This window comes from Manacus vitellinus, unplaced genomic scaffold, assembly GCF_001715985.3.
Source record: "Manacus vitellinus isolate BGI_N305 unplaced genomic scaffold, ASM171598v3 scaffold_30_pilon, whole genome shotgun sequence".
NCBI classification, from domain to species: Eukaryota; Metazoa; Chordata; class Aves; order Passeriformes; family Pipridae; genus Manacus; species Manacus vitellinus.
Window position 1 is genome coordinate 2,695,929 of NW_021940291.1, and position 22,797 is coordinate 2,718,725.

The window sequence follows — 22,797 nt, forward strand, 5'->3', positions numbered from 1 at the left end:
GGGAGAGAGCGGACCGCGGGTGAGGGACCGGACCAGGGGCGAGCGGTGCTTCCTGGCTGAACGTCTCCCCGGGCCGGCGCCGCCCCGCGCGTTACAGGGTCAGGGGGTCTGTGCCGCGGCCCCGTCGGGGCTCTCGGCTCCCACCCCTGCCCTGCCTGCGGTTCCCGGAGGAGCTGGGGGGTTCCCTCAGCTTTTGCGGTGCTTCGCCTCGCTCCGTGTGTCGGAGAGAAAGTGACGCCGTGTCGTGGTTCAACTCCAGCCGGCAACTCGTGGCCACTCAGCCCTCCCCAGCAGCGGAGTAGGGGAGATAATCGGGAGGGTAAAAGTGACAATTAAGGCTTTTAAGACGTCTTGAGAATTTTGAAGAAGTAACTTTCAATTTCTCTGGCTAAATGCGTCTGTTCCCTTTTCCTAGTTCCTGGTGAGAACGTTCACTTTTCTTGTAAGGAAACGTAAGGTTCCACATGACTGGCTTTTCTGGAAGGGAGTTACTTAATTTGTGGGACTGCACACTAAACGCTACTTAGAAATTCAGGGGCTTGAGTATGCGGTGTAACAAGTTTGGGGTTTTGTTAAGCAACGCACAACTTAAAAGCTCAACAAGAGATTCTTTTAAAGTATGTACCCTTTATAAAGAATATATGAGGTTGCAGCTTTGATAGGTGTTTAGTCACCAGTTTTCACTCTGCGTTACCTCTCCTGTGGGATGGAAAAGAGGGACCATGGAGAGAATAGTTTATAGTTTTATCAAAATGCACAAATGCAGGTAATTCTAAATTTGGTATTACTTGAGGATAATACTTATTAAATTTAGTTTTGAGGGAGAAGATGATGTAGGTGTAAAATGCAAATGCTGAATGTTTTCCTTGAGAAAATTAGTTTCAAATCAAGGGTACATGCTGTGAGGGGAAGTGTGTTTTTCTATAAAACACGACTTTTTCCATAGTTAGGCAGAACTTGTTTCACTGGTGGATATAAATACAATTTCAGTATTTTGAAGATGGGTATCTGAAATGAACAAAAACTTCTCATAAATGAAGCAGAAATCTAATTTTGCAGCCCTTGGGCCTTTTTGGCAAACTGAAACCTGATAATTTTTGAGTGGGAAAACTGTATTTCTTTAAATACAGAAAACCAGATATAATACTATAAAAATTAACTAATCAAGAACTTAATTTTTGGCAGGTACAGCTAAAAACTGAAGTTGTAACATACTCATGAGTGAGCAGCACTAGTCGTGTATATCAATGGCCTCTGTGCCAGTAATTCCAGACTCTTACAACCATGTGTTGGCAGAGTTGGAATGTTTGGATCCATTGCTTTCTGCACTCAGGCTGGATTCCAGTCGTCTGAAGGTGAGTTTGTGGTGTTTGCTGTTTTGTTTGGGTTGGGTTTTTTAATTCAAAATAACCTTATTTTGTTAATTATTTGATTAAACCATAGGATTCATCTCATTGTTTTTCGGGGTGTGCATTCTAGCTTATGGGAGGGAACACTTTCTAAGAAAGAGTGAAGACAAAGGATCCTGTTACTCTGTGGTTTTCTGATGCAGCTGTGGGGTACATGACACAGCCTGACATGGTTGCTGCCTTACACTGTTTGCTCCAGTTGCAGAGTGTGCTGTTCTAATATCTCTGCTGCCAGTGTTTCAGGAGGGGTGCACACAGCTGGCAAACAATGAAGCCTTTAAAAAATTAATAATGCAAGAAAAAAAATACTGTGATTAGAACTTACCAGCAGCCAGGTTGTGCATTATGATTTTTATTCCTTCAGTGCACGTGTATAGATGTGTCGAAGAGATGGCTGGCTCTGGGTAGTTCGGGAGGAGGACTGAACCTTATCCAGAAAGATGGTTGGAAGCAAAGACTCTTTCTCACTCATAAGGTAAGAGTAAAGAATGCTAAATGAAGATTTATGAAAATGGGGCTGGGAAAGAGACATTATTTCAAGTTAATCTTTATTAAGAGGAATCTTCAGCTTGCTAATTGTGCAAATAAGGTGAAGTTTTGGACTGCTGTGTTTAAAATAGGCTGCGGTTCTGGAGTGTATTCCCAGAGTGTGTGGTGTAATAGATTTCATTAGGTGTGAAAGAAATTACCTAAGACATTTGTTTTTCAAATGCTTATTTTTAATAGCAGCAACAAAGTCACCTGAATACTTAAGAATCAGAAGAAAACTTTGAACATGAAACCAGAAAAACTCACGTGTAGATAACTCCCAATGTTTGAATGTCCAAACCACGATATACCAGGATAAGTGAAGAAAAGATAGGCTGACTTGCTTTTGCTGGAAGAGATGATGGAACAGGGATTGCTGCTTCTACAGTAGATGCTGTTTCCTGGGAGCCACTGGTGCTTCCAGTGTAACATGAATGCAGACATTTTTTTAAGGTTGGGAGCATCTCAGTTCTGGCAAAACAAATCCCAAAGGTGCAAGGACAGGAGACTGATGCTTCTGTGTTTTACAAATTGGAGAATGCACTGCAGTTATTGCACTTGATGTTCCCATGTTGTTGGCTGCTGCATCCTTTTGGAGTAAGCTCAGTGCTTGCAAACAAAACCCAGACCAAAAAAACCCAACCACATCACAAGAGAGTGGTGGCATCTGCTGGTTTATGTCTTAAAGATAATTAAGTTGCATAGTGGTAAAGGCAGTATAGGAGCAGCTTTTACCTGTGCTCACTCCCATACCTCCTTTCAGGAAGGTGCCATTTCCCGGGTGGCCTGTTGTTTGCATGATGAAGACTATGTTGCTGTTGCCACCAGGTGAGTGATGCACCTGCAAACTTGAGTGCTGGATAAATATTTTTAAGTAGCTTCTGAGTTTCAGACTTGGATGCCTGCTGAGAACTGGGAGGGGCCAGGGAATTAACTGGTAGAGGGCCCTACAGAATGATTTCTCTGCACAGACAGTTTACTTAATTTTTTTTTTTTCCTGGAATAATTGTTCCAGAGTAAGTATTATTTCTGTAACGGAACATTTATGGGAGAGCTCATACATGTGAAGTTATGATGATAAATGTCTCTCTGAGACCTTTCAGCATCAAAAGAAGCATCTTCATTAACTTGGCAGAGAGACATTGGTAGTTAATGCCACTTACATTGCTTAAAATCCATTTGAACTTAAGTATTTTTTCTCATCCTCACTGGCAATTCTAGTAAATGTGAGATTAGCCTTCCAAAGCTGCTGAAGCATTGTAATGCAATGAAGGACACTTCTTCAGAATTAAGTGTGAGACGCTTCTTGAAAGCATGCAGCCTCCAACAGAGCCAGCCCTGAGGTGTGCTGCTTCCCTTGGGTTTTCTGTTTCTTTGGAAAAATGCAACTTTATCACTGATAAGTCATTAGAAGACTTATTCTCAAATTGCACTTTCTTTTTTAAATTGTTGTAGCCAAGGTCTTGTAGTAGTCTGGGAGCTGAATCAGGAACGTCGTGGGAAGCCAGAACGGATTTATGTTTCCTCTGAGCATAAGGGCAGAAAAGTCACAGCTCTGTGTTGGGATACTGCTGCCCTGCGAGTTTTTGTAGGAGATCATGTGGGAAAAGTATCAGCCATCAAGATTAACACATCGAAGCAAGGGAAGGTAAAATGTTGCATACTTTGATTGAGATTAATCCACAGGATGTGATGTGTGGAATCTTTTTGTTTATTTTAGTAAAGTAGAACTGGGCAGGACTTGCCAGCTGATGTTCTGGTAGCTTTAACTATTGGGATGAAGAACTAGTCTCTTGAGACAACAGTAGAAATCCTGACCCATGAACTTGCCCCACTCTCCTTCTGTTTTAGTAATGCAACAGGAAAATGCTTTCAAGTGTTCAGAATTAAAAACTGGATGAGCTGCTTCTTCTTGTAATTTACAAGTATCCAAGTCTTGGTGTTTCTGAGCCTGTTGGATTCCTTAGAGTCCAGCTGCAGGTTCAGCTGTTTGTTTTAGTCCTCAGCTCAGCTGTTGGTCTGAGAAAGGGCAGTCCCAGACTCTGATTTTGCTTGGCTTTGTCTGGATACTCTCATTCTTGAAGATATGGATTAGATAAAACAAATGGTGGGTGGACATCAAGCCCACATCCATTACATTTTGTGCAAAGGGCAAACACGTTAATGATAGCAGCCTGATTTCTAGCCCTTGAGTGTTCTTTAGGTTTTTTACCGCTACTGGGTCCTTTCCTTCTCATTTTAGTCTGTAAAGAGGAGCAGAACCTAGAAATCATTGTGCTCTTTCAGGTCCTTTCTAGCCCTCGTGGAAGATTTTGATAGAAAATTGACTTAAAAGTAGCAATACTGTTCATTGTATTTACAGAAAGAGGGAAAAAAATCAGCTGTGAAAAGAGAGAAGGGGAGAGGAGAGAAGGGCAAGGCCCACAGAAATGTGTCTGGTCATGCCTGTTAAAGGAATGGCATTGTTGATTCTCTCCTGTAATTCACTTTGTCACATTCCTAACAAGGACAACAACTTTCAGCTGGCAAAAATGGCAAATGGCTTCTAGAAAACTTGAGTGCAGTTCCCAGTAGTTTCTTATTTGTAAGAAGTTTGAGAGTGTTTACCACCCATGCAAACTGGGACAGTTGTGTGATAAATAGCATTGGGGTAATTTGCTGCAGGGTAATATAGAAGGTGAGTTTAATATAAACAACCTAAATCCAATAGAAGTTGGGTTTTTTGTATCAATTAAGCCCTCAGGTCTGTTTCCATAAAACTGTTTGCTGGCTCGAAGTACATATGGGAAGAATTGGAGAAAAAGCATAAAACCTAGAATAGCAAGAATAAAAAAATCTTTCCTTATGTTACAGAAAAAAACACTGTAAAGAAATGTCAGGATGCTACAGGAATATGATTTTTTTTTTCTTAAGTCTTCAGTAAAGGTTTTGGGAAAAGAAGGATTTAGAGTTTTGTGCTTCTGAGTATTGAAGCCTTGTTTTGTAAAGGACAGAGCAGAAAGGAAGTGCTTATGCTGTGAATTCATAGCATACATGATTCTTTTCTGAATTCTGCAATTTTAACTGAATGAAATAGTCTTTACTTTGAACTGAAGACCAGTATGTGTTCTTTCTTTTTTTTTCTTTTTAACTTTAGGCTGCTGCTACTTTTGTCATGTTTCCTGTTCAGATTATAACCACTGTAGATTCTCGGGTTGTTCAGCTTGATTATTTGGATGGAAGACTGCTCATATCTTCACTTACGCACACTTATTTGTGTGATACTGAGAGGCAAGTTGTATTTTATTTGTGAAATACTGGACTTTACAGAGTCACATACAATTTCTGAAATGACATCTGGAAATTATCCAGTCCAGTTTTCCTGCTCAAAGCAGAGTCAGGTAGGGTGAATTTTGTGGGACTATATCTGGTTAGGTTTTGAGGTTGGAAACTGCACAAGCTCCGTGGGCAACCTTTGCCAGCATTTCACCACCCTCACAATAACAGAGAATGGGAAAAAAAGAGAATCCTCTTACGCTGAAATGAGATTTCCTGGATTTCCATTTTTGCCTGTTGCCTGTTGTCCGTTCACTGGGCATCACTGAGAGCAGCCTGGCTCTGTCTCCTTTACTTCCCCATCAGGTATTTGTACATATGGGATCAGATGAGTTCCCTCTGACCAGCCCAGCTCTCCCAGCCTCTTACAAGGCAGGTGCTGCATCCCGTAGTCGGCTTTGTGGCCCATTGCTGGGCTTGCTCCAGTGCATTGCTGTCTCTTGTACTGGTGAGCCAGCTGGCCTCTGCTGGTGTCTAGGGTTATTCCTTCCCAAGGGCAGGACACTGCATTCCTTGATGTCTGTTTACTTAGCCCATGCTCCCTCAGTTTGTCTGTGGAGATGTTGGCAGGGGCAGTGTCAAAAGCCTTAGTCAAGTAAAGATAAACAACATCCACTGCTCTCCTCTAATCTGTCAAGCCAGTTGTTCTGTTGTACAGGGCTATTAACATGATTTCCCTTTTATAAATTCATACTGACTATTCATAATCACCATCTTATCTTTCATGTAATTGGAAATGGTTTCTGGGAACATTTGCATCATTACTTTCCCATCACCAGGTTGACTGACTGGTTCTGCTGAAAAAAACCCACCTTTGTAGTCTAAGCATTCATTTAAACTAATGAATATTTCTGCACCCTGTCTTGTATAGACTTCATGCAGACTTTTTTATAATAGTCATTACAGATATTTTTTTTTTTAAGCACCAAAAGCAATTCAACAACTGGGACTTAATAGTTTTGCTCTTGAAGAAAAACATAAAATTAATTAGAACCTTTTTTAATGCTACCTTAACAAGTATGTTGTTTTTCCGCAGAGAGAAGTTTTGGAAAATTGGTAATAAAGAGAGAGATGGAGAATTTGGAGCGTGTTTCTTCCCTGTTGGAAAAAACAGTGGGAATCAGCAGCCATTAATATACTGTGCTCGACCTGGCTCAAGGATGTGGGAGGTGAACTTTGATGGGGAAGTGCAAAGCACACATCAGTTCAAGCAGCTACTCTCATCACCACCTCTTCCTGTGGTTACTCTCAGGTAGAAACATGAGTGTTATCACAGATAAACTTGCTTGGGACTTCCAGATGAACTGGAAAGAACTGCATTAATGCTGAGAAAATTAAAGTCCTACTGCAGTCAAATGTTAATCCTACTTGTCATCTTAATACATTCTTCTTTAATAACTGAAGCCAGTAGGTGAGTTATCAAAAATGCCAAAACATTGATTCTGCAGGTGTGTCTGTGTGACCCCAGTGAATGCTGCTGTCCTAAGAGTGTATTTGTTTAAACGAGCCATGTATTTACAGGGTTAAGAATATTGTACAACGGAACTGATGTTATTGTAGTTATGCTTGTAATGAATAATGATTTTACTTTACAGGCAGGATCCTCATTACACTGGTTCCAGCTGCTCTCCACAATCTTTATCTTTCCCCAAACTGCTGTATTTGACGTGAGTATTTGACAACATAGCTTCCTATGATAAAGTAGACTTTAAAAAATTGTATAATTTCCTAATTTATATTACTGGCTTTGGCTTCTTTTGTGAGAATTGTCCAAGTGCCATGCTAAACAACTGTCTCACTTTTTGCTTACTGTACTTAAGCCAATGCCATCCCTGCATATTTTATTTTTTTTAATTTTACCACAATCAACTTGCTCCATTAACATCTGCTTTGCTTGCAGTGAGCACTGTGTGGTGACCTGGACAGAAAGAGGCATTTATATTTTTCTTCCCCAAAGCGTTCAAGTCTTACTTTGGAGTGAAGTGAAAGGTAAATGTTACAAAACTGCTCTGTAATATTGTCTGTTACACTGGTCACTTTTGAAGTCCTTGTCTAGCGTGGAGCCTTTTCAAGCTCACTTTCTGCAGCTGGATTGCAGAACATTTATCAGAAAACTTTCCTTGTTATCTCAGGTATATCCTTGAATATTAACCCTTTCCCTGCCTCTTCCAGCCAACCCCTCCCTCCGTATTTCTGAGAACATGCTTGTTGAGAAACAAAATGTGATGTAGAGTGAACCTGAAAATACAGTAATTGAAATACAAGTGATTAACTTCCAGTATCTTTTCCTCTTTTCTCTTTATTCAGGTTCATCGTCAGGTGTCCCGTGAAGGATAATCTGACCGCTGAAAGCTTAAAACCTGTTTTTTATTAACATCTGTCTAAATTGCATCCAGGGAATATATTTATTTGGCAAATGAGTGAACCCTCATAAACGGTTGTGTATATGGTTATAAGCACAGTCCTACAGCAGTCAGTCTGTATCAGTCAGTCTTTTCCTTCCCTGTCTCTCCCTCCGTTTTGGTGTTAAGTCTCCAATGCCTTTGTCATGGAGTGTTTGCATACAGCATAACTATTGCATTTGAAAAGTGCTCAAAGTGGTTTTCTACCAATAGATGTTTTCCTTGTGTTTCAAAGCTAACAATGATGTATTTCTCATCTTTATCAGGCTTTAGTTTTTTGCCTCCTGTCTGAGCAAAAGGAAACTTTTTGGTAACTTCAGTGTACTTTTTGAATGTTTTCTAGACATGCAACTCTGGAAAGTTTTGATACTTTGGATGCTAGGTCAGCACTGTTCAGTGTTTGTTTTCCCCATGCCACTCGTGCTATGGTGTATTAGGCTTTTGCACTCATTTGCAGTCAGATGAAAAATACACTTTCACCTTCTTTCAGGAACAGAAAGGAATGTTGGCTAACAATTTCAGTCGTTTAGATATTTCTGTGCATCTGGTTTTGCAGATATTCAGGATATTGCAGTTTACAAGAGTGAGTTGTTCTGTCTGCATACAAATGGAAAAGTTGTGCACCTCTCCCTTCTGCTGGTCGACCGCTGCGTAGAGCGTCTGATGAGAAGAGGGTTTTGGACCCTTGCTGCCAGGGTCTCTTGTCTCTTCCAAAATTCAATTATTTCTTGCAGAGTAAGTAAACATCTCTATGTAAATGTTCAGTGCAACTTCACTGTCTTTCTGTCCCCCTTCCATTAAGTTTCATGGGTTATGGAGAATCATTTTGTTGGAGTTTTTAAAAAGTCATCTAAATGTTATACTTTTAGGATGAATATTAGCCTGCACATATGGCACTTTTTGCTTTTTCATATGTGCCTTTCATATGTGCATTAGAAATAATAATGCTTCTGTTTCACTGTGTACTTCTAGGCAAGAAAAAATTTGCCTCTAGACAAGCTAGAGCACTTGAAGTCTCAGCTGGATGCCTCAACCCAACAAGATCTCACTATGCAACTGGAAGAACTGATTTCCAAGTTGGAACCTCTAGATTCCGCATGCAGCAGTAGAAGAAGCAGTATTTCATCTCATGTATGTGTATTGGTAGGGCTAAAAATGTTGTCTACAGGTTTTATCTTTATGGCTTAAAATCACCATGTTGTTCTCTTTGAAGATGAGGCTTTCATTTTTACCATGTCTACTAGAGCTTATAGTGCTACCTTCTAAAATTAGGTGTGAAATAACATTACTTGCATTCTGTAAGCTCTCAGACATCTGCCTCTTTTAAGTATTATTTTGGGGTTAGTGGTTGAGATGCAAAAAAAGATTGGTATGAACGGGGCTTTCTCCACAGCTGAGTTTAGTGTCTTAACATGCTTCTGTGAAGATCATCTTGGTTGTAACTGTAGTTTTATGTGGGGAAAACTGAATATCTGAATGCTTAGAACTATCTTAGCCCTATTGAAAAAATTATCTTACTTTATGAAGCTTAAGCAGAAAGTTCTAAGGAAAAAAGTCAAAACATATTTCTAATACTCTTACACAGCGTATTTGTAATATTCGTTTACATGTACAGCTGCTTTGTACTGTCTTGGCTTCCCAGCAGCTTTTCAAGAAAAGGGAAATACTTCATAGTTAATACAGTATCAGCTGCTGCTTCTACTTTAAAAATGTTTAAAAAGTGAAGTTTAAAAAGCCAAGTAATGTAAATACCATCTTGATGTGATATTTTTAAATTAGCTGATGGGAAAGTAAATTCCGTAGGCTGACCATGAGCAAAAGAATGTGAGTGTGCCCTGGAACTGAACAGTTCTGCAGGGTCTGTAATTGTGCTATCTGGGTGTGGCTAACCAGCAAAAAGAACACGGACTCTTGGGCATGCAGGCAAGAAGGGGTGAAGTGACTGTCTCAGCTGCAGGACTAAAGCTGAGATGGTTTTTGCCTTGTACTGAACACACCAGTTGTTTCACAGGCTGCCTTCCTAAAAGCAATTGCAGCATCCACATCTTTTTCAAGTCACTGAACTGCACTCTTCTTGGCATCTGTGTCCTTTTCCATTCTGGATATGTAAAAAATACATTGTTAAGGATTTTGCAGACACTGAATCATGAAGTGCTGTGATGCTACTTGTGTGGGTATGGTTGGATGAGTTCATTGCAAGACGTTAACACGGAAGTACAACTCACACAGTGTCTTAACTCCTCTGCCTTGTCTGACAGGAAAGCTTCAGTGTCTTGGACTCCGGAATATACCGTGTTATCAGTCGGAGAGGCAGTCAGTCAGATGAAGATTCATGTTCTCTCCACAGTCAAACATTCTCAGAAGATGAGAGACTTAAAGAATTTCCTGCACACCAGGAAGATGAGCAAGTAGACCTTGGTACTGTTTCTTAATGAAAATATGGGGTTTGGATGTGATTTTTATTTGTTCTATGAGAGTTCAATTGGGTTGGCTCTGTGCTCTTATTTTCCACTATCAAGTTATTCATTATCAAGTCTTCTAATTTGACCAATGGGAACAGTCACCCCACCTTCCAGTCAAAATCCTTCTTGAAACATTGGGCTGAAAAGCTGGCTCCACAGAAATCCAAGCTTAAAAGCAAACAAAGCAGAAGGTCCAGAGGACTTTTACCAGGCTAGGAATTCACTCCAGCTTCCCCCCCTTCCATGTGTAATTCAGCATTAATGCTAAGATTCCTTCAGCTGTCTATGCTAGTGTTAATTGAGCTTCAAAGAAGATTTGTTTGCAGCTGATATCCTTCCATAATATTTGTCCCAGGAAAGAATTTCTTAGTCTTGACTCTGGCTTTATATTTCTTCAGGGAAAGCAATAGGCTTCTGATAAGTGTTCTTAACTTGCTGGCAGGGTTTCGTTTGTCCAGGGGATCATCTCTTACACATGCAAACATTAGTGTAACCCATCCAGGGAGCTTTTTTTATTTCCTACAAATGTCTGTCACTGGACTAAAGCTGGAGTGAGAGTAAAGAGTTCTCTCTTCTGACTGGGATTGGGAGGGGGTGCAGAAATTTAGGATGATGAGGAGCTGGCTTAGTTCCACATATGGTAGGCAGACTTTCCAATTAAAAGGCTGCTTTTTAGCTTTTGCAGAGAGTAGATGGCAGTGGAGGATGGAGAGAATTTGGATGCTTTGTGGCAAAAATACACAGCGGGTAGGGAGAATATAGAAATTGGTATTTATTCCCCTACTTGTCATTAGTGTTTTCCTGCTGACTAAGCTACACAGTTTGTAGCACTTAGGTTTACATGTGCCTCTTTACCTACATCACCAGACAAACAAGTGAGAAAACCTGGGAATGTATAATTTCCGATATTAAAACTTGCAAATGAAGGGACTTAGTTTTTGACTGTCAGAAGATAGAAAAGTTCTGTGTGTTCCACAAGAGATAACAAATTGTGGATGATTTCCAAGTAGAGATGTTTTAGATGCTTATTGAAACACATGTACTTGATTTGGTATTTTAAAGAAATGGACTTAGTGTTTTCCCCGCTTGCATTGACGCAAGATGTCATAAGTTTTTAGGTTTCTAGTCTGCATAAAGAACAAAAGCAGCTTTATTTGCAAGCAATTGTAAAATCAGTTTTGACCTTTAGCCACTGTCAAGAGGGACTGTGGATTCTGATGGTAGGATTTCCGTAACAGCACAGTGTCTTTTCCTCTCAACACCGTGGTTACTGCTGACTGTTGCAAAATGCAGTGTCATCCTTGCTTAAAATGGTCATTTTTTTATTTACACCACTGAGATACAGTGTGTGTTTGTACCAGGAAATGATTAAAAAACACATCGTAGATGCTGTTAGGGATATAAGAGTGAAGAGGAAATAGTGGTTCTGTATTTCCTCTGATTCTTATCAAAAGGCAGAGAGCTGTGGACTCACTTTATATTTTTAAGTCCATTCAAATAAGAGGGTGATTTATGCCTTAACCATGGCATATGTGTCTCTCTCTGTTCATATGTGATTTAGATTTTGGAAATCATGCAACGTGAATTGGTGTATGCCACAATACTTAATTTTCCTATATGTATAAATGTCAGTGGATTATATCTAGATTTTGTCCCTTAAATGGACTGTAAGTCTAGTTTTAGAAGATATTTTTCATACAGTTGTTGATTATAATTTGTCTTGCTACAGAGCCAAAACAATCTTAATAAAGTAGACTTACTAGGTTCAAAGTCAGCAGTAAAATGACCCTTGAAACCTGGCTCCCCACATTCTGGAATATTAAGTAGAAAAGTATTGCATGCAGATTATCCATTAATGAATTAGTTCCTTGCAGTTCATTTCACTGTTCCATTTTTTGCTAGGCCACTGTTTCATGACTTTTTATTTCAATTCCATTTGTTAGACAACGTATGTCATGCATCAGTGGTGGTTGAGGCTGACCGGAATGAGACATTTCTCCCATTCAGTATTCCTTTGTCATTTCGTTCCCCATCTCCTCTCGTCCAAGCTGTCAAAGAAAGGTAAAGCATGCAGCAGGTTCATTCATCCATTGCATCTTTCCCTTTTCTGTCCTCTGAATTTTTAACATTTTGTGGTTTAGTTCATGTTCTGTTGTGCAAACACGTAACACTGGACATGCAGTCAGATTTGCCAGGCAATTTAAATCTTGCATCTTGGCTCTGATGAAGATTCACAGTGCTGCTGTTGACTTCAGTGGAGCCAAGATTTAAACCTCGGTTTTTAAGTAGTTAATAATTGTTAAATATCTAAGAATGTTTTACATTATCCTGTAAACTGTGGCTGTGGATTGTATTCAAAGGAAACTTACTGAATACTTCTTTTTGGGATCTTGCTTTCCTGGGACTTAGATTTCTAAAGAATGAATGAAGACTCCCTATGTTGCTTGCGGGCAAACATTAAAATATTCAAATCTGTTAGATATTGCTAAAACACACTTGCAAAGTAGTATATAATTTCTCCCATGCACTCTTCAGTGAATCTAATCAATTCCCCAGATATTTAAGGGATAATGGTAGATTATACCTGCTACAAGTAAATCTGGTAGTGTCCCTTTCATGCAGAAATCAATTTGCTATGTTAAAACTCACAAAAATGGGAGGTGTGTACATATATAAAGGATATGGTGTTAAATACATAATTTTGATCGAAGTGCTGTATGTTAATTACTGAGCTAAAATGTCTCAGATCACCACAGTGGTGATCTAAAAAATTGCATAGTCCTCTCTTGATCACTTTGGTATGTGAATTGTATCCTGAAACAAAAATTGGTAGCTGATATCAACAGTGTGAAGATTTCAGAATAACTATCACAAATACATGCAATGTTTTGAATTCTTTCCAAACCGTAAGCAGTTTTTAGGACTTCACTAGTAATAAGTGTTTCTACTTATAATGACAGCTAAGTTTTCAAGTATTCACTGCATTCAATTTATAATTAAATAAACTAGTATCATATTTACAGTTAATTTTTAAAAATTCACCTTTAATCCTTTTAGACATTAAGGTCCAGTTGTTTTGCTACCTTTGAATCCTTTCTGTCTTCTGCAGCAACCTTTGGCTTTTGCTATACCATGTTATAGTAAAAGATGCCTTTTTTTTTTTTTTCTTGATGCTCTCAAACTAGTTCTGGACCAGAAAGCAGGAAGCTAATTTTTGTGTTCAAATCTTGATGAGATAGTTCTCTTCATGGCAGTGGTAGAAATAATTGTGTTCTGATATGTTCATTGAGCTTTCTCTTCAATAAAATACCTAAAGGGTTGGAACTGGATGATGTGAAAAGGACATTTTTTATGAGCTTTGTAATCTGAAGAATTAATTTTAAGTATTGTAAAATGGTTTCTTACCACCAAGAGGGACATAATTTCCTAATGGTGCTTTCTGTTTATAAGCTTTAAAGTTCAGTGAAGTCAGTCTGCATTTATTGACATACAAATACATGTCAAAATGTATACACTAATCTTAGTACATGAGCCTGTTTCTCCAGCTGAAAAAGTACTTCAGAGCTGAAAGCATGGATCATGACTAAAATATGAATTTTGAGCAGATTCTTAATGAGATTTATTCCTATTGGACATCACTGCTTTCATCCTTTTTTCAAGAGTTCTTCAGATTATAAAGTTTTCTGAAATGATGATTTGAATGAACAGAAAGTGCTTGGTTTGTTCGCCTTTCAACTTTCAGTTTTAAATGTTTGAACTTCTGATTCCCAGTGTTTCCAGCTTTGTACGCAAAACTACGGAGAAGATAGGCACACTTCATATAAGTCCTGATACTAAAGGAAGACAAGAAGCCAAGGATGATGAGCAGCTGCCAGAGCTGACTGCTAATCTGGTAGCATCTCCCCAGGAAGAGAAGGAGTGAGTGCAAAATCGCGTTTTCTTAGCAATTGCATTTGCTGAATGTCCCGGGGATAGCAACCTAGGGAAAAACTATTTCAAGCAGGATGAGGAACTCAGCATTAGATTTTTCGAGCTGCCTTCATTACTATGGTGGGTTTCACTGGTTCTCCCTGACTCTTTTCCTAGAAGTTGATGAGTCAGTGAACACTGCTGAGTGTTGAATCATGCAGTCTGCACAGTGCTGCAATGACTCAAGAACATGAACATAATGTATTCTCATAGAACAGATCTGTGATGCTCGTTGGACATGAGTCCATCAGTTCGTTTCCTGTCCTTTCTGAGTGGCGAGTAAGCACTTTTGGCTCTCTGAAAGCATATTTCCTGTTGTTCTTCATGCTTACTTTATCCATAATTTCTGTTGAGCTGTTCCTTCTTTAGAAATTAAAGCTTTGTATTTAATAAAGGAATTAATGTGGAAATAATGAGGAAATTTGTGAGGAAGTCCTCCCTTAAATTATTAAAGATAATACTTCAGGTAAGACTGAAATGATTGTGTTTTTCTAGGTTAGAACCACAGAGCTGCCAGCTTCCTGAGGAAGACCGTCTAAGAGATCTCAAGGCTGCAACAGCAGAAGCTTTGTAAGCAGGAAAACTTTTTAGAGTATAGATATATTAGGCTTTGGTAGAAAAAATTACCGTTTTTTTAAAATTCTGGATTTTTTCATTCATTACATGCATGTAAGAGTAATGCTCTAAATGTCTATTAACATAACCTGAAAGGATCTAATATGATGAATGATTTGATTCTTTTTAAAACTAAGCAAAACCCACTAAAAGCTTATTTAGGTACTCTAGCATTATTATTCTTTTGTCCTAATTACAAGCACAGTTTAAAAAAATCAAAGCCACCCAACAAAAATCCATTCTGAAGGAAGTCTTGGGGAACTCAAAATGTACTGAGATCAAACGCAGACAGCAATAAGTAGCCTAAATTCTGTTTGATGCACTCAAACCCCAAAAATAGCAACCACTGACACTAATCAAGTGCAGGAGTATACTTTGGGTTACACGGAGTACTTATGATGCTTCACTTGTGGCATTTTACTACTGTTAAACTTGGAAAACCTCTTTTTTTATGCTGCAGAGCCAAACTCCAGGATCCCCAGATTTTATTAGAACCTCAGTGTATGAGAAGGGTTTTACAGGAATGGCTTGTCTATCTGGAAGAAAAATTCAGCAGCAAAGACCATTCTGCTTTGTCCTCTAAGAAAAGCAAGGCTGTGTGTGCTGAAGAACAGAGGGCAGTCGTGGAGGAAAACCTGCGACTGGGTCCAGCTGACGGAGACCCAGTGGACAAGGAACAGAGTAGTGTTGTGGAAGGCTGCATTGAAAAGGGAAATACTGATGAAACTTGTGTAAGCAAAACCATGTGTGAAAATAGTACTGCTTTGAGGGGACCTTTGGACTGCGGCTTTCAAGTGTCTCCCCTGTGTGTCTTAGAACCGGATGTTCAGAAAGATCTCGTGGACTTGACAACGCTGTGTTTTGAGCTGCGTGTCTTTCCTTGTGGAAGTGGTGATGCTGAGGAGGGCTCTGATGGAAGTCTGCCACTGGCAGCTGTGTGGACCTTGGCTTGTAGGTTTATGCGAAGATACTTCTTTCTTTTGGATTTGAAAAGAGTAAAGCAGTGTATTATAACCACATATGCAACCAGTCCTAATGTATGGGAAACGTACATCGCAGGGTTGAAAGGTAACTAATGAAAATTGTATTACTTCTTAATCTGAAAGTAAGACTGGGAGAAAAAACAAAAAAAGCTTGAGGACACCCAAATTTGTGTCTGCAAATACTCCTTCTGCAGGTGTGCAGAAGGTGGGTGTGTAGTGTGGGAGGGGGAGGATGGTTGGTGTGTGGGAGTGTTTGTTCTGGTTTTGGGTTGTTTGGTTGATTGTTTTTCCCCCCAAGACTAATTTAGGAAGAACTGCTGGCTCCTTGGAGAGGCTGTTCTCCTCTGCCCCTACTTTGCAATTTTGAAATTTTTAGTTTGTGTGGAGCTTGTTGATTGAACTCTAGAGTGATCACAGCCTAGATCTATTTACAAACAAATATACCTGCTTCAAAGAGCAAAAGCATCTTAATTAGAATCATGTCTGTAAAAACAAGGCAAAAGTGAGGGGAGGGTCTTCATCATTTGCACTGAAAGATTGTACTTGTAGAGGAATGTGGTTAATGTGAAACAAAACTGAATGGAGTGAATGGTTTCATGCAAATGAGTGGCTTGTGATCACTTCAGACTTCCTTGTTCCACAGAAATACTTTCTGATCTTTTTGATGCCTGTTTAATCTTATTGAACCAGAGCTTCATGATTATATTGGAAACCAGAACTTTTCTGTTCTCTGCATTCAGCCTCTGCTGTATATATTTAAGAGTGCATTAAAGTCTTGGTATTGATTTGGCTCCAACAGGGAGTATTTAAACAACAGAATCTTGCTTTGAGGGTTAGTATCTTGGTATTCGGGTTTCTGGGAATCTCTTCACTGTTTGGATTCTGAGAGCCTTGGAAGTGAAAGTAATGTATGCATTCCCAGTTGTCCTTAGTTGGACTACACTTGTGCCTGTAGATTAATATCTGCATTTCATCAGGATTGAGGTTTGTGTTGAATTCTGTGTTCTATTAAGTCAGTGTTCAAGCTGCAGTTTTTATTTATTAATAGGAGAAAATTGTAATATGTGAGAACTGATGCAGATCTTTATTGTATTCAGCAAGACATCCATCCTGCTGTGGGCTGTCTTTTCTCACATGAGAGAAAAATTACCTCCTCAGAAGTCTAAAGAAGAGGAAAATACATCAAGAGTGTTATTCCATGCCTTAATTGTATCAAGAATTACCAAATTGCTTTATAACTGTAATTTGTTGCAAGCACAGATCAGTGATGTTGATTTCTGTAAATGAACAAGTAGGATCTGCTCACTTGTTACTACTGTTAGTTGGAGAGTTCCATGAAGGCAATGATAGCTGTTGTTCAGTGTAAGGACAAAAAGGGGGGGGGTGTATGTGTTAAGGAAAAAAACCCTTGCCCATACCTTGTAACTTGTGCACTGATTTATTTCAGAACTAACTTGTCACAGTCCAGTGGCTTTAGCAATGGAGGGTGAAGATATGTTGAAAGTACTGAAGCTGCTACATGACCTGGGGCCGTGGGATGACAGCCCACTGTTACTGGTACACGCTCAAAGGTTTGTACCCAAATATTCTTTTTCTCTTCCTCAGAGTGGTTAACTTGCAAGCAGGAATCGGTTCACTTAACATTTCATGAAGATTTCTGGGAATCTCTAAGAGAGATCACCTTTCAGTACTGTCTTGAACTTGCAAGACATCTTGGAAAAGTGATCATTTTGCTGTTTGGTTCTGAAAATAGTTTTTATCCTCTCTTTCCAGGCTTTATGAAAAATTTGGGGAAACGGCTCTTCGGCCCTTGATCAAATTCTACCCCTCTATTTTGCCTTCTGATATTAAACAGCTTTGCAGGAATGATCCAGCTCACTTCTTAGCATATTTAGATAGTCTGGTGAAATCGAAGCCAGAGGATAAAAGGTAAAGGGAATACAGAATCTTTTTTGTTGTCTGCTCTCTTCATCATGTAATTGTGTGGGGTTTTTTGGTTTTGGCTGTTGGGGTTTTTTTTAGTGTTTCTTTATCTGTCTACTTGGTGTTCTTTAGCGTTAGGTTCGAGTTAATTTGCCAGTTTTAGTTGGTATCAGATTGGAGTTTTTGTTAGATTAGATTCTAGTTTTAAAAGGATTTTCCTAAGCAATACTTTTAATGAAACTGACTTTTTGTTCCTGTCTGCAGTTTAATACACCAATGTTAGACACCCTTTAAAAAAAAAAAAATAAACTTGATGGTTTTTTGTGGTCCCCTCAGTTTGCAGAAACATAAACCACTTTATGCCTCTCTGTATTTAATTTTACATCTTTTTTGTTGTTGTTGTTGTTGTTTGTCCATACACACTCTGCTTCTCCATATCTGGTATATTTAAAACTGGTAGGACTTTTTCTGTGTGCTTTTTCTAGGCCGTCTCTCCTTAGATCTCTTCTGCAGCCTGAATCTCTGCGGTTGGATTGGTTGTGCTTGGCAGTTTCTCATGATGCTCCACAAAGAACAAATACTGTGGATGCAGAAGGAAATCCCAGGTAAGGTGGGTTTCACCCAAGGTCCTGAGTGCAACAGAAAGCTTTAAGAGATTTGCAGTCTTTTGACTTAGATTTTGTATGACAAAATATGAAAATTCCCTGTACCCCTAAGATGGACAAAATATTCGGATGTCACTGTCTCCTTGGAGCATGTTGCAGATTTCAGCAGAGGAGACAACCAGAGGGTTGAATAACTTATCTATAAGCTTTTCAGAGTGACTGCACATGGTGTTTCATTCATTTTTCCTCCTCTCTTTTCATATACCTGCCATAATGTTCTGAAGAAAATCAATAGTGCTTTAAAACTGAATTTCTCATCTTCTAGGCCACGATCACATTTGTTTACTTGGGGCTACAGCCAGCTCATTCTGCTTTTGATTAAACTCCCAGCTGATTTTGCTACAAAAGAGAAGATGGCTCACATCTGTAAGTCACACGGGTAAGGAGAAGACTTGGTTGTTCTTGATGCTTGGTAAGTTGGTATTGTGACTCCACAAAGATAGAAATGAAAATGACCCGTCTGCTTCTTAATTTGACAGTGTTTATTTAAAAACCTTTCATTTTTTGAGAATGAATACTGAGTGTCCAGTTTAATGTACTAAACACCCCTTCTGGTTGAGAGGTATTCACCATGTCCCCACTCTATTTCTGGCATTCAAGAAATGTAGTTGCTCCTGTCTTTACTTAAATGAGCATGTAGTTGTTCTTGACTTTGGTTTAAACTGAGTATTTGATTCCTGGAAATCTTTACTCTCTTATTCAAGATTTTGGCCTGGATATCTTTTTCTCTGTCTGGAGCTGGATAGAAGAATAGAAGCCTTTACTAATATTGCTCATTTGGATGATTTGAGCCTGTTGAATGGAGAAGATGGTTAGTGATTCTTAAGCTGTATAAATATACTTGTAATATAGGAACTGCCTGTGTATAATGATTTGCCCACAAAGCTGAGTTGAAATTGTATTTTTTTGTTTAGGTAGCCCTAACTATGTATAGTGCAGCATATTTGAATGGGTGTTACAGTCCTGTATTCACAAAGCACAGTCACTGTGCTTTGTGAAATCAGTTGTGCTAGAAAATGCTAATAAGTTCAAGAATGTAGAGTTGTGTATCAGTTGGGAGTAAAAGGCAAACTTGTTGTTGTAGATAGAAGAATAGCAAGCCTTCCTGCACAGCACAAAACTCCCACACTACATGTGCAGGCACCCAAAGTTAGGGTGAGCAAAGCATTGCATTACAGGGCAGAACTTAGAAGAAAATTCCCTGTACCCCTAAGATGGACAAATCTTTGACTCTTGACTTAATCCAAAGCCTTAAATACTGAATTATTGTGAAGCTTTGTGTGTTCACCACTAAATCTTTACACTGGGTCAGTCAAAGCAGTACATATCTGTGCACAATTTGCTTGTCGATAATGCTTGGTTTTCTTAAATCTTCCCAGAGTAAACCAGAATATTTAGCCTCCCTTTTACAACAGATATAGTTAAAATAGCAGGCTTAGAGTAATCCTTGGTTTACAAATAACATAACAAACTCATTTTACATCTAGGTTGCATTCCAGAGACCATAGAAGAGTGGAAGTTTCTTCTGCATCTTGCACAAAACCACAGCACAGCCTTGCACCACCATGGCCAACAGAACGGGAATGCCGTCAGCAATGGTGGCACGAGCTGCCCAGACTGCATCACTGTGGAAAATGTGGCTCTACTGCTGGCCAGGGCCATCGGCCCCAATCGTGCTTTGCCTCTCTTGCAGGAGTGTGGCTTGACACCGGAGTTGTCTGAGAGATTTACTGGTGTCTGTGAGATACTGAGAATTGCTGAGAAGAGGCAGAGGTAAGAGATGTGTCAGCAGAAGATCCACACTATTTGTTTTGGATCTCCTCTGTGCTTTAAACTTTCTTTTCAGTTAACAAGAACATGAAGTGCTTCACATTTTTGCCTTGGATTTTAGGCTGAGGTGAAAGCTTTCCTGTTATTTAAGAACTATGTGTTTTGCAGTGTAGGCATTTTAAAATTGAAAATAAGGAAACAGGAAATCAATCATACATTAAAGAATATGTAAAGGAGATTCTCTGAAGGAGATGTGTCCTGCTGAGTCCTGCACAGACTCTGATCTCACCTATTCCTTTCAGAGAAGGCATGCATAGTGATCAGGTTGCTACTTCTGAAATGCAGTCACATTTTTTACAAACTTTTCTTTAAAAAGCAAACCAAAACCGTTGTTCTTTCTGTTGTTAATTTTTTTTACTGTTTAACCTTTCTTTTTCTCCTTTGTTTTAATTGCAGAGCACTGATTCAGTCTATGTTGGAAAGGTGTGACCGGTTTTTGTGGTCTCAGCAAGCATAGTAAACAACTTTGGAAAACTCTGGGAATGTTTTTTAATGTAATGATTGTAAATTAAAGTGCCTCTTAAACTTCACAGGCCCTTAAGGAAACAAACCTCTGTCTAAAAGTTCAGTTATATTGAGCAAGTCTTCATCTGGCAGGTATCTGACCAGGAACTCTTGACAGTTCTTCCTTACTCCTTTGGAGATGAGTTTTGAACTGTAGAACTTAAATTAAAACAATACAGTATTTATCTTGAAATTGAGGTCACAGATTTCCAAGACAAAAATTCCTGAATTTATTTTCTGAGTCTATGACTTAAGTGTTTAGGGATAGGAGCCCCTAAGTATTAAATTATGGTATATAAAATTTTTTTGTTTCTTTGTTTGCAAACATGAGAAACCATTCCTGGGAAATATCTAAGTCCATACTTGTTTAACTTTCCTGTAAATTGCATTGACCTTTACTGTTGCTGTAGAAGTGTTTGTTACGGTAGCCTTTGGTTTTTTTCTCCCTCTTAAATTAAACAGACAGATCTATTTGAAATACATTAATTGAGCCAAGTCTTAAAATGGGAGGGAAATACTTTTCGTAGTCAATTAATGGTTAAAAGTGCTGATGAACAGAAAAACTTGTTAAATGAGCTCACTGTTAAACTACAAGCACAATATTTCTATATTCCCCATATCTGTTTGTGCAGTATGACTATAGACATCAGTTGTGATATTCCAACAAACCTCAGGCCAGTGGAATTAGAATCAGAGTCATTTAAGTTGGAAAAGACCCTAAAGATCCAACTGTTAGCCTAACACTGCCAAGTTCACCACTAAACCATGTCCGTAAGTGCCACATCTACACAACCTTTAAATGCCTCCACAGGGATGGTGATTGAACCTGGCAGTCTGTTCCAGTACCTGACAACCCTTTTGGTGCAGAAATGTTTCCTGATATCCAAACGAAATGTCTTCTGGTGCAATTTGAGGCCATTTCCTCTTGTCCTATCACTTTTTACTAGGGAAAAAGGAACTTACCCCCACCTGGCTACAGCCTCGTTTCAGGTAGTCATAGAGAGTGATGAGGTCTTCTCTGAGCCTCCTTTTCTCCAGGCCAAACAACTCCACCTCCCTCAGCTACTCCTTATAGGACTTGTGCTCCAAATCCTTCATCAGCTCTGTTGCCCTTCTCTGGCCTTGCTCCAGCACCTCAGTGTTTTTCTTGTAGTGAGGGGCCCAGAACTGGACACAGCACTCGAGGTGTGGCCTCACCAGGGCCGAGTACAGGGGGACAATCAGTGCCCTAGTCCTGCTGGCCACGCTGTTCCTGATACAATCCAGGATGCTGATGCCTTAAATGGCTGGAAAGAACCCTCTGCCACTCCTTTTTGAGTATTAGAAAGCAAAACCAGTCTTTATTTACAGCATCCTGGGTGTGTAGGAATCGTTTCCACAGTACACACACCGAGTTAGAGAGGTGCTATAGTTTTATACTATTATATCTGACATTACAACATCTGTTTCTCCCGCTTCCCAAAACCGTCCATCCCATCAGATCTCCCTCGTTCTACCTTAGACACCGTTCCTGATGATGACCCTTTATCTTCATCTTGTCTTTCTCTTCCTCATCTTGTTCCTTGGTCTTTGGCACAGTAGCATGCCATCTGGAATAGTTTCAAGGCTTCTGAACAGCTTTGACTCATTTATATCAAGCAATGTGCTTGTTACATCTGTTTTCTGAGTACATTTTCTACAGATAAAATGTTCTTTCCCTTGCTACAATCTTTGTCCATTGGAATTCTTGGCAAGAAATATTAAACAACATTTTTAGAAGTCTTGTACAAAGGTACTAACAGGCCAAAGGCACTAGCAAACCATACCAAAAGTGCTAAAAAGCTATACTAAAATCCATATAATATGTATTTTAAGGCATTGATGCCATTGGCCTGGGCACACTGCTGGCTCATGTTCAGCTGGGTGTCAACTGGCATCCCCAGGTCCGTTGCTGCCAGGCAGCTTTCTGGCTGCTCTGTATGCAGCCTGTAGTGCCATGTGGGGTTGTTGTGACCCAAGGGCAGGACCCAGCACTTGGCCTTGTTGAACCTCATCCAGTTGGCCTCAACCCATCGATCCAGCCTGTCCAGATCCCTCTGCAGAGCCTTCCTGCCCTCCAGCTGATCAACACTCCCACCCAACTTGTTGTCATCTGCAAACTGACTGAGGGTACCCTTGATCCCCTTGTCCAGGTCATTGATAAAGACATTAAA

At 39.5% G+C, this 22,797-nt stretch overlaps 1 protein-coding gene across 2 annotated transcripts; it reads left to right on the plus strand.

Moving 5' to 3' along the window:
* The first annotated feature begins 36 nt into the window (after window positions 1-36).
* On the plus strand, window positions 37-20,906 carry HPS5 (HPS5 biogenesis of lysosomal organelles complex 2 subunit 2). 2 transcript variants are annotated; one of them, XM_018076107.2, is made up of 23 exons: window positions 37-452; window positions 1,186-1,355; window positions 1,774-1,884; window positions 2,701-2,765; window positions 3,393-3,585; window positions 5,074-5,207; window positions 6,289-6,504; window positions 6,848-6,919; window positions 7,153-7,241; window positions 8,211-8,389; window positions 8,627-8,785; window positions 9,913-10,072; window positions 12,060-12,177; window positions 13,888-14,034; window positions 14,581-14,655; window positions 15,161-15,768; window positions 17,131-17,254; window positions 17,457-17,612; window positions 18,092-18,211; window positions 18,537-18,650; window positions 18,976-19,082; window positions 19,759-20,044; window positions 20,498-20,906. In XM_018076107.2, exons 2-23 carry the CDS (start codon window positions 1,248-1,250, stop codon window positions 20,556-20,558), a joined length of 3,402 nt encoding a protein of 1,133 aa, XP_017931596.2. In that variant the 5' UTR covers window positions 37-452; window positions 1,186-1,247; the 3' UTR covers window positions 20,559-20,906. The 2 variants fall into 2 exon arrangements, with proteins under 2 accessions (XP_017931596.2, XP_029816926.1); XM_029961066.1 differs by having other exon boundaries at window positions 37-319.
* The last annotated feature ends 1,891 nt before the right edge of the window (window positions 20,907-22,797 follow it).